The sequence below is a fragment of the Contarinia nasturtii genome, unplaced genomic scaffold (assembly GCF_009176525.2).
Source record: "Contarinia nasturtii isolate CC-2019 unplaced genomic scaffold, AAFC_CNas_1.1 Cnas_scaffold_745, whole genome shotgun sequence".
Lineage (NCBI taxonomy): Eukaryota > Metazoa > Arthropoda > Insecta > Diptera > Cecidomyiidae > Contarinia > Contarinia nasturtii.
The window spans coordinates 2,760,637-2,773,291 of record NW_022198093.1 but is presented as its reverse complement, the minus strand read 5'-3'; the positions used below and the strand labels follow the sequence as shown (position 1 = coordinate 2,773,291).

The 12,655-nt window shown below is 32.4% G+C and overlaps 1 protein-coding gene across 1 annotated transcript; it reads left to right on the top strand.

Annotated features, from left to right (window-relative positions):
• The first annotated feature begins 5,809 nt into the window (after nt 1–5,809).
• On the top strand, nt 5,810–8,908 carry LOC116341649 (serine protease persephone-like). The gene is made up of 10 exons (XM_031768830.1): nt 5,810–5,985; nt 6,202–6,300; nt 6,739–6,837; nt 6,915–7,013; nt 7,126–7,335; nt 7,545–7,651; nt 7,714–7,842; nt 7,911–7,967; nt 8,037–8,214; nt 8,281–8,908. The coding sequence occupies exons 1-10, from the start codon at nt 5,886–5,888 to the stop codon at nt 8,622–8,624; spliced, it is 1,422 nt and encodes a 473-aa protein (XP_031624690.1). The 5' UTR covers nt 5,810–5,885; the 3' UTR covers nt 8,625–8,908.
• Nucleotides 8,909–12,655: the final 3,747 nt, after the last annotated feature.

Below are 12,655 nucleotides of genomic sequence, written 5' to 3'. Positions count from 1 at the left end.
TGAAGTTTAATTCAAGTGTTAAACGGTGAGTAATTTTTATTTATTTGATTAACGACATTTTGACGATCGTTGTCTCTCACAATATGTATAACTAAATAAATAAAACATTAATACTTCCATGCAATAAATTTGGTTCAGTTTTAAATATGTCACTTTCATAATAAAAATGTTATCGAATTAATATTGTGATTTGCATGTACCTTAAAAAACGGTTCAATAAAATATTTTTTCTGCACAAATGGTGTATTACTGGTATTTATTCTGAGAAAAATGTGCATTGTATACTCTTTTATAGTGCTGCGATATGTGGTGATAATATATGAAATCAGTAATCGAGCTCATTCGACTTCAAAGTACAAAAATATATATTGCAAGATTTATTAAAAATTAATCAAAGGACACGCAATGATTCATAGCCATCGTTTGTACGATTATGCATGAGTTCTTCTTTTGTAAAAATGATGAAATGTATTTTTTGTCGCTAAAAGCAACATTCTACTTTTTCAAAATGGTCCTAATTGACATGTATCATTCTTTTGGCATGAAATAATATTTTGAGAAGCACAATTCCACGAAGATTTGTTATTGGCGTATGTTTTTCTTTGTTAGATACATTACTTATTGACGCTTTTTGTATTTGCTTCATAAATGCTGAATAAATCTGTGTAAAATATGATTCACAGATGATATGAAGCGAACAAAGTATTTAAATTACATTTAATCACTTGCTCTTTTGACCTTAGGAACATGTACGGTTGTGAATTTGTTTACACATCACTTCAGCTTAAATGATCCGAAGCAATTCATTGATTAAGTAGCGAAAAGTAAAAAGTATAGAGCAGCTGTGTGTGTCATCTATTATTTTCAAGAGAATGGGGCTCTTATGAGAGAAATGGTGACGTGCCAATCCATAACGCCACCAAGGCAGTTAGTCACTGAACTATAAATTTCCTATTGACGATCTCATTATGTTTGTGTGATTTTATTAATAGGAATTGAAAGAATTATAAGGTTTAATCCGAAAGTTTTGTAAGGTTTCGCCAACATTTTACACAGTGTACCAGTCCCATGATTATTTTATCAAAAGTGTTTCACGACCATTTATAATTTAGTATCTTCTCACAATTTGACAAAATTGGGAACAAGTTTATATTACACAATCACTTTGCGTGATGTTTTAAGTTAAATTGCATAGCCATCCGCACTCCATTAATATCAAATGAACAAGTTGAGTTTAATGCTCAATTCAATGGCATCGCATGTAATGCGATCGTGTACAAATTTTGGGTTTGCTTATAAGCCAAAAATGTACTCCACCAATGATACTTTTATTGAAGAGTATTTGGTGTGATGGCTTTTTTAACGGAATTCATGTTAAAACAAGTGCACTTGCATCCAAGCTCCAGTTCGCTTTTAGTTCATAAAATGACAATGGGTTTGAACAATGGAATATTGTACACAGTATCTTTTTAACAATAAGTGAATCATGCTCTATATACTCAGAAATTGAACATTCGCCAGTCACTCAGGTACATTTTGCTTTTCTCTTGAGAGGGTATATGTTCTGCACGAATTGAGTTTCTTGAAATTTTAGAAGTGCTCACTTTTGCTGGATTTTTTTTTTCGCTTGCTGTCATTTGAAATCAGAACAAAGCTCCAATTTTACTTTCGCTTTGGCACACGCACACACACACAGCCACTTCGAATATTATGAATAAAAGCAAATCGTATTTTGTACATACTTGAAAACTTTTGATAACAAGGAACTTTTCCAATTATCATTTCTTATGAAAGGGTGTTCGGTGGATATTAGCGTAAGATAGAAGAATGTTGCATATCGCAACCGAAAGCGTTATCGTTTATTGGCATCAAAATTTGTGGCAGACATGTGCTATTTGTCGAATAAGAGTGCAAATCGGATGAAAGTATTATGCGTTTGAGTGTGTGAGTGAGACTTTCATTGCAAAGAATCCTAAGCGCAAGTTCATTTTCCAAAATGCAACTTAATGATTCAAGCATTACAATGGATCTGCCGCATATCTATTGTTAACGTTGCCAACAGTTAACTAACTCTCCAATTGTTCTCCCTTCTTTCCCATTTTCCGTTGAAATTATTTTTGAATGTGGTAAATTTCATACGTCTTTTCTCATCGTATAATTAGAATGAAATTTATTTGTACACTTGATTTCGAACAAAGTTTCGAGCATACACATGCACTAATGAGTTTATAATATATTAAATGATCAAGAGTCTGAACACTTCTTTTGGTGCAAGCATGCTCTCAAATATGTGCTACAAACACAAATTATTTACACAGCATAAATCACAGCCAACAACATTATTAATCATTATATTCAGAACAATTAATAAGATAAGTTGTTGAATGTGTCTGCTGCGCGACGGATATTTGCGACTTATTTGTATACTTTGAAACTGACTTGTGTGTTTCATGCTTGTCTTGTTGTTGGTGGCGTTTTTCTTCTCGCTATCGCCTTACAGTGTGTCAAGATAGAGAGAATATGCAATTACGTTGTTTGAAACAATTACTATGTAATTTCTTCACTTGAGTTTATAATGCTTCGCCTTTTGTTTCATTTCAATAAACGCTTATGTACACACACACACACTTCCGCTTTATTATAACCCTTGAAACAATTTAATTTTTGTCATTATTATTGCATATTAACCATTTACACTGCATTTCAACTTGAACATTTTTCAACTCAACGCGCTTTTTTGTAGCAAGCTTTTTCTTTGCCGATATTACCAACTAACTGGTTGAAAATCAGTTGAAAATTTTGTTAAATATTCTGAAAAATTCACGAGAAAAAGTGATGGAATCTATTAACTCATTCATAATACTCGAAAACGGAAAAAGGGGACTTTTTCAATTCACAGAGAGGAAAAAAAAAAGAAAAATAGAGAGAGGACGAGACGGAGGTAGAGAGAGAGACGGCGATGGACAAATAAGGTAAAAGAGGGCAGAAAAAGAAAAATTGGAAAGGGACAGAAAGACAATGCAAAAAATGCGACGAGTAAATATTTAATTTTCGACCGAGTTCAAATTAACTTTTAAAATTCCATCACTGTGCTGAGAACTAAGCTGTCCAACAATTGATGAAAAGTCTCACTTCAGAATAAAAACACCTGCATCATACATATGTATTTGACCAAAGAGCGATTGTAATTAAAAGCACTTCAACAATTGTATTTTTTAGCTTGGCGTGCATTGCTTGTGTGTCACCCACTTCGAATGGCTTATTGAAATAGTTAATGGAATCAGCGTGGCTGGAGAAAGTTTGTACCCCTATTCGCAATATTAAAACAACAATCTGATTACAAAAATTAATTCTTTTATTATTGGATTAAAAAAGGGCGATTTTCATTAAAGTTTATTTCAACATGTCCGAGCAAACAAAAGCATTTTCAAATATTGAATTCAGATAGCAAAGTTACACAAGATATCGAATTAAAACACGACAAAAAAGTCCGAGTAAAACGAGAATTTGTTCTGTGGTTATTTAAATTTCGAATAGTTTTTCAGAATATAACTCAATTGATGGATGCTTTTATCCGTTGTCTCTTTTTTAATTTGTTCTCTAGTTCGTTGAACATATATATTCAAAATAAAGTCAAATAATAAGTTTCTATGACTACCGCATCAATATTCCTCTGTGTAGAGTTTTTGCGACCAGAGAAATGTGGTGAGCAGCATATTAAATTGGGAAAATCACAAAACTGAACTGAGTTATATATACTGCAAATATATAAATCGTTGCAGTGTTTATTAATTTTGATATTGCATTTTAATATTTGTTAAAATTGCGAGAATTCGAATCAAAGTCAAACAATCAAATCGTTTGTGACACATTAAAAACGGGCGTCCTTTGATTTTACGGTTGCATTTATAGTTTGATATTGCAAACGACATGCAAAAATGTGATTAATGAAACCAATGTGAATGTGTTGAGTTCGCCGCCAAATTAAATTCCAAGAATTCGGAAATTGCAATATTGCATTTGGTTTGAACCAAATGAATTGTTTTAATATATAAGCGTCAAATGCATAACTTTGACTGCAACTTAATTTGATCGTTTTGTCATTACACTGGATTTTGGTTGAGTTAAACATATTCTAAAATTGTACCGTCGCAAAAAATGTGACCGATAAGCGCGACAAATCTCGTTTTAATTCGAATTTTGGTTGTGATAAATGCATAAAATGTTCAAATGAATCATATGATTTTCGTTATTTTCATGCCATTTTGCAGTGAATCACACACAGTGAATCTAATATTTTTGGTAGACAAAATTTTGCATGACACACTCCACTCACACGCCATTCGTATATGAATCCTATGTTAGTGGAGAGTTTCTCTGCTTACTTTGCTTGTTATTTTGTCTATCAAAAAAATTAGATTCACTGTAGAATGCTGACGAGAGTTTTTTTTTTGTTTTTGAACAAATATGTATGGAAACTCTTCAAACAACAATGTATTCCGAATAAATTCATTGTTTTTCGATGAATTTTTATTTATTCACGCAACGCAGTGTATGACGTTGACTCTGTGTTATCATTTTTTTTTCTCTTTGTGAATTTTGATTGTTTTTATCATCGCATCGTCTTGATGCATGCTATTTTATTCATCTTATACAGTGTTTTTGTGTCGACTCGACATCAAAAAAATCAATAAAATGCTCTAGGTTTTGAATTTCCTTCTTTATTACCTACAACTGTTTTATTCATGGATAATACAACAATGTCGTACATATTTGAAATTTCATATGTTTTCTCAGTCCCATTTTGGTTGAAATAAACAATACGATTAAAATTGCTCATTCTGTAGCTCTTAGGATGCTTTTAATATAGCTTGACTTCAAAGCATACGGCGTTGATGTTAATTGTCATTAAAATATCGATTTTTTTCCATATGAAAAATGATTGATTTTCCATATAAATCGGCTCAAAAATGAAGTTTGCCTCCACAGTTTGATCATGGAGCGTGATAATGACCTGAATTATGGCTGAATTCGGTGAATTAGGGTCCAAATCTCAATTTCCCGCTTGCTAACTCTCTGAATGTAGTACAAAATTTCGCCGGAATTGGTCATTGAAATATATATGTGCATTTTTTTGCCATAACAGTTCAAGTTTACTGAATCGAGTGCTCTTTTTCCTGGAATTGTGATAAAGTCATTTTTAATTGAATTTTTAGATAAGATTAGAATAAACAACCAAAGAAACATGTCATTCACAACGCTTTTGTATATACGATTGCTTGAGCTTGCAATGACTTAATGTTGTTCTATCTGTTCAAATATTTAGCTGTATGTTCACATGTAGTGGTTTCTAAATTTCGAATATCTTTTAATTTTTTCCTTTTTTATATTCGTTTTAATTTCAGAAAGAAAATCACAATCTATCGTAAATAAAAATTCCCCAATGTCAGCGAATGATTAAGTATAATCGTTCTTGTTTACAGCCATTCAAAAAGTGTGTATGTTTTGCTCTCTAGTATTAGTAGATGTTTTTGTATGTAAACTCGCTGTTTTATTTTTCTCTGTTCACGTTCTTGTAGAGATAAGCTTGAGGAGATCAGATGACAGCACATATACAGTTCTTATTTCATTTACATTATCTATTATGTACTGTTCGCGAGCTTTGAATTTGAACATGCATACAGATTTGGCTTAATCAAATTCAAGCTGAATTTAATGCGAAATCGCATGTAGAGTAAATTTGAAAGTCATTAATCTTTTATATTTCATTGAAATCGAAAGCAATTTCATTCTTAAAGACAAACAAACTTCGGATTAATTTTAATAAAGCTATTATACAATTGCTGCAAGAATTTTTTAGAAAATATTTAATAGCTTCTTTTATCATGATGAAAGTGATTTTTTCGTTTGCTTTTTTATTATTTTGTCTTGAAGTCAGTGCGAATTCTGATTTAGATAATCAACTGCTCACTGTCGCTGACAATGGTATATATAAAACTCTCATAAAAATATCTGTGATAAAGTGATCCACACCCCTATAAAAACAAAAAAATCAAATCTAGAATAGAAAGAAATCTACCAATATAAACAAAAAAAATATTAATTTTATTTTGTGTTGTGTCCGTAAATTTTGAAAAAATCTTCATATACAAAACTGTATTTATTTGTTAATCGAACCTCACCACTTTTCATGCTTTCAAGGCAATATGGATGCAGTCAAAGATCTAATTAATCGTGGTGCGAATGTAAATTCCCAAGATGACTTGAATGAAACGCCACTCCATAAGACGGCGGAGAGGGGTAATTGTACACTTTTCCAAAGAACCGTGTCAATTTTTCATATAACGACTGAGCCAGCAGTTTTTGACTGACATTTTGTCTAACCCTACACTTGTCATAACTGAGCAGAGTGCGTTTAACTCTCAAACGCCACATTTGCATCGCATGCATGCTCGTAAATAAGAATTAGATAAATTGAAATGGAAATATTAAAAACGATGATAATACAAAAAGAGTATTGATTATTCAAAATAATTGGAATAATAAAAATAAAATAAATTAATTTTTATTTTTATATCATTTGATTTTTCGGGTGAATCCTTCTATCGTGAATTAAACGTACGTTGTTTTGTTATGATAGCCACAGGGTTTGACAAATTTGTAAGCAATGACTGGCACACTTTTTGGCATTGTTCTTTGAATGACAAGTTTAATTTCATCGCATTTTATGCTTAATAGGTTTCACAGAAATAGTCAAATATTTAATTGATAATGGAGCGAATGTGAGTGCTGCAAATGGATTTGAAGAAACTTCACTTCATATGGCTGCGTTGAATGGTAATTCAATCGTTTTCCGAATCAAGAAGAAATGGTTTCGATTCGGAGGTTAATCTGATAACTTTTCGTCTTCCTAGGTCACATTGAAATAGTCAAAATTCTAATTGGAAAAGGTGGAAATGTGAATGTGAAAAATGACCACAAAGAAACACCACTTCATATGGCTGCGTTTTATGGTAATTATCCAATTTTCTGAATTAAGAAAAATACCAGTGTTTTCTATACCGTACTTTTCAAACTTTATAAAAATTAATATGTTAACGAAAAGCGATAAAACGTGCTTTATAGGTCACATAGAAATAATCAAATATCTGGTAGATCATGGGGCGGATGTAAGTGCTCGAAGTGACAAGAATGAAACTCCACTTGCAATGGCTCAAAATAAAGATAATTTGAACACAATCCAACAAATTCAAAGCGCCGCAATGATAACTTTACATCGCGCGGAAGCAATCGAATTTCTATTGAAATTTGAGAAAATATCAAAGGCCAAAGTTGGTAATTATTATTATTTTAAATTAAGCTAAAGTCAAAAATGAACCTTGAAAACTGCATATTTCATAAGACTCGTTTAGATTTATTAAAATTCGAATGGATTTGAGAAGATTATCAAAGATGCGATAACTTTGATGCACAATCCAAATCACCTTTGAAAGAAAAAATCGGTGCCAAAAGTTTAATTTGATTTGATATTCTTTGAAATTTAGCTTGCAGTCAATTTTCAGTTCAATTTCCTGAGGACTTAGTAGATAAACGTTTAACACCACGGGTATTAGGAGGCGATGTGGCAGAAGAGGGTGAATTTCCTTGGATGGTAAGATTGATTGATCATAATTTTCGAAATATTTAAATGCAATTTACTTTTTTTTTGAAAAGGCTGCATTATTTTACTTAGACGATTTAAGAGTAAGATTTGGCTGCGGCGGCACTGTAATATCGGAGTACTATATAATGACGGCTGCACATTGTACGAATGAACGTCCGGTAAAGGTTCGGTTGGGAAAGGTGAGTAAAAATTACACGTTTGTGTAGATTTGGTTTGCTTGATTCAATTCTTTTTCCATATTCAATAGGTTTCTCTAAACGATACATATACCGATGTAATCAGGGCCTCATATTATTCTATAGAAGTAAGTAATACACATTTGAAATTTATTAGATACATTTATTTACTAAAAGTTTTTTTATTTTGTTTTTAGAATATCACACGACATCCAAATTATTCATCCGTAACGAAAAAGAACGACATTGCATTGATACGACTCACAAAAAAGATTTATTTCTCCAATACAATTAGACCGGCGTGTTTACACACAGATATGAATGATGTTGATACAAAACTAATTGTGACCGGATGGGGCTCTACTGATCTTAATAGTATGTTGAATTGTTTCAAAATTGAATCTTTTTTTAAACTTATTTGCCTTATTTTTTTAACTTTAGGATCCAATTCTCATTCATATCAGTTACGTAAAATTGAGATAAATACAACGCCGTTAAGGGAATGCAACAACATATATTTCAATTCTAATCAACTGTGGAATCTGCCGTCTTTTCGATATGGCATTAGTGACGGACAATATTGCACATTCGATCCAATTGAAAAAAATGATGCTTGTATAGGAGATAGTGGAGGGCCAGTTCAACTTATTGACAATAAAGATCCCAAGAATGTCACAATAGTTGCTATCGTTAGTTTTGGTATGAGTTGTGGCTTGGATTTGCCCGGGATTAACACGCGCGTTGCTCATTATATAAGTTGGATTGAATCCGTTGTTTGGCCATAAAATTAAGATGTTTTTAGTAAATATTTTCACATTTTAAATAAATCGTTGATAGAATGTGTAGAAAATATAAATAATGACAAAGCTCCATCAGTGACATTGCACAAATTTCATACGTAAAGACTTAGATAAGCATCATTTTACTATGTGAAGTTGTTCATTCAAATGTTCAACAATATTCATAAAAGTGGCGCATTCTCTAGCGCATTCTCGAGAATACACTGCCAATGTAAATACACAGCCACTCATTATGGTTGATATGCCTGCAATAAATAAAGCTAGAAGACTACACCAAAAACCAAATAAGTCAATTTTGTTGGGTCACATTTTTTTCAAGTCAAGTACATTATTTAATCATTTTTCTTTTCATTGCAATGTCTTCAGGTACCCATGGAGTCTTCAGGTACCCAAGCATGATATGTCTCTTTCTGCTGCCCGGACAACATTGAAATCCAACTTTCTTGCTTTTATCAATTTTCACATGTTTCTTAAGACAATACTCCGACTTTTTAACCATCTTACAATTGTCATCGCTCCACCCATTAACTAAAACTCCCTCGCGTCTTCCCACGCATATTTCGTCATCATTGTATGAAATTGTCATATTTTTACAACAAAAGCAACACAACTCCAAAGAAACTGACGTCCATGGATCAACTCCATGAGAAGACTTATGAATATAAGTATCTCTGGCGGCTATAAGTTTTTCTACGCTTTCAAATAACTGATAAGTAATCTCGTGCAAATAATATCTATTTGTGCGATCTCGAACCCATGGCCTGGTAGTTCTCTCACAGACTAAATTATGATAGTCTGCCGCAACTACTGCTACAAGCACTGGGGTTTTAAAAAAGAAATTATTTCAACCGAAAATCAAATATTGACATATATAAACCTTTAAAACAAAACATACCAACAAAAAATAATGACAAAATATATATCATTTTAAGATTTCTTTTAATTGATACGCGGGAATTTTTAAACTGAAATGTTATTTGAGAGTTGCAGTCCTTATAATCGGGTGTAAACACATTAGAATTCAAAATACGACAGACTTGAAAAATAAAAATGAAATTGCGACAAAATTATATTCAATATTTCGAATGAAAAACAGGTTTTTTTGCAAAGTATGACGAATTATAATGTTTGAGTCAGTTGATAGAACACAGATTTTAAGTCATGACGCTCAAAAAAGTAAAAACACATTTAAATGTTCGGGTAAATAATCGAGGATTCCTTTTCAGTGAATTATTCTCATGAGAATTAATAATTTTTCAATCATTAGAATCATAGTTTGATACTAGTCAGACATTATCGTACTGAAATTATGCTCAAAGTGTCACACAGCTAGCGCTACGACGGAATTCAGTGTAATCTATACTAAGTTGCCGCCCACTAGTGAAAAGACTTTTGCTCAGTTACAAACAACTGACTAGAACTCCATAGTTTTACGTAGTGGCGCTAGCTGTGATACAGTTTTGCATTTTATACAGTCTCTTATGGAACATAATTGCAGTGTGGACATTATATTGAGATATTTTCAGCCAGATGAATCAGCTCAGGCAACTGACGTCAGACGCTATATATAATGTCTGGATACTATTCGCAGTACGATATAAGTTGGTACTTTTTGATTTTGTGACAACAACAATTTGTCACTTTTCAAAACATTTGGAATTGAAGATTCTCGGTTCATTTCACCGAATATAAATCCAGTTTATCTTCAAATATTTTAAACAAATATTATATTTTTCATCGAATATGTAGATTTTATGGTATTTTCTACGAAATGTATAGTTCTTATCGTATTATGGCATTTGTTATTTTTTGAGCTTGAAGAAGTCTGGTTTCTGAAATGTTCTACTTTCTATAAATTTCTCTCAAAGTTCCGTATATGAGAGAATAATAATGTGAGCGGAGTAATCTCACAGTTTATAATCGAATTTAGTGCAAAAGATTTTTTTGCTTGTCTCAAAGTACATTTTGCGAGCATTTATGTTGAATTGAAGAATAAACTAATTTCGCCTGTTCAACAATACGTCGCAAATATAAAATTATGAATAGTATCCGATTTTATCATCAGCACCTTTAAAATTCCGCAAGTGATTTTGACCCAATTTTCGAACATTTAAAATTATAGTTTTCACAAGAGACTACTTGCGTGCAAAATGATTGCATCATATTCGTATCATGTACGTTATTTTTTACAACTATTTTAATGTTTCTGCACAATTTATTCTGTCGTAATTTGCTCGACGAGTGCAATTTTCGAGATTTGAATTAAATGCTGCATCAGCAAAAATTCGTTTATCGCAATTTTAAGCGCACTTCTCAACTGAAAATAATCATAAAATTTATGACTTGAATTGATCGTCCTTTTCGAACAATTTTCTATGCATTTCAACGGTATAAAATTGTTCATTTTCAATCGAAATCACCAGCAATCTCTCTCTCATGTATTACAAATTTGGTGCATTTGGCGTTTTGAAATGCTTTCGCAATTAGCTAATGAAATTCGTTCGTGACGATTTCCCACAAGCACATTTATTCCACTTTGATGTGTTATCGTGTACATTTGATTGGCTTGAGTACGTTTGCATGTGTAAAAAAGGGATGCACATGGCGTCATTTTACGAACTGGAAAAATGATTGGAAAACTTGAGAAATGTATGAAATAAAAAAAGACTATAGTGGCCGCAGAAACAGATACTTCAACGCAATTACGTTCAATTCGATAAAGAATTGGTTTTGTTTATTTGACGAACAAATTTTGAACTCGTTTCGGAATGAAGAGCCCGCAAGGATACCTTTTTCGATCGAAATTATTTCGAGCGCAGATTTTCAACCGGCATTCTCACACCAGGAAATCCGCTTTACGCTCCATTATCCGTCCATCACACTTGAATTGTTGATACTAACTGAATTCGATTCGATAACAACAGAACTGATAGAATGGAATATATGTTATCAAGTATGTGTTTGTAATAAGAACAAACGAGTTTATTTTTTTGTGTACACCAGGTCCTCTTTAAAGAGCATTACAAATAACAAAAGAAACATGAAATAAATAAAAGAGGAGCAGACAAAAGGCCTGGTGGTTCGAATGATGAAGGTAAATATTTCACCAGCAGAAGCACGACGGAATAACATCATAATTTCAAGCATCAAAAGGTGTCGACAACACCGAGATCTATTTTTATTGTGCCCACACTTCAATTTTCTCGGCATGTGTTTTTCTGATTTGTATTTTCAAGTTCTTTTATCCTAATTTATGCAAAATCAATTCCTGGAAGGATTCTGAAAAAAATATCTTGTATCTGTTTCTTGGCGAAATTGGAGTCTTTTGCTGCTGATGCTGTGTTGGCATTGTGTACTTATGAACATTTTTGATTGGCCCCACAGCGAAAGTTAGAGCACTATGAAATTGTGCCAACATATGAAAATATATCTCTTTAAATTCCAAAGCAGTTTGGAATTCAAATAAAACACAAAGATGCTTCAATGTCCCAATCATCAGATCATCGAATTTTGAGTTGATTTTTATTTGTTTGACTTGTGTAAAATAGCTTGAAGATTGGTGTTTAACGCCTTCTTTCTCTCCGCGCACCTGTAAAATGATTAATCTCCAGAGTCAGAAAGTTTGAATGCGATTTTTGTTTGTGACATTTACCTTCAATAAAAATATCTCTCATGAGACAAAAGTCATATAACATCGAAAAATTTTGCCGTGCTTCATTTTCGTACGTTCATAAAGCAGTGCACAGCAAAGTAATTTTCACAGGGAAAAAAAATTTCAATGTTAAAAGCACACAAAAGACATGGTCTTTAGAGATGTTTTGATGAATATAAAATAGATTCATGTTTTATCGTTTTATTTTACCAGTTCAGCCAAACAGAGAGACAGACAGTCTGTAGACACACATACAACACTCAGATAGAGAGAGAGAGAGAGAGAGAGAGAGAGAGAGAGAGAGCTTCCCCCAATTGATGAAAAGAATGTAAAACTACAATATGAAATTTAGAAGAAATACAGC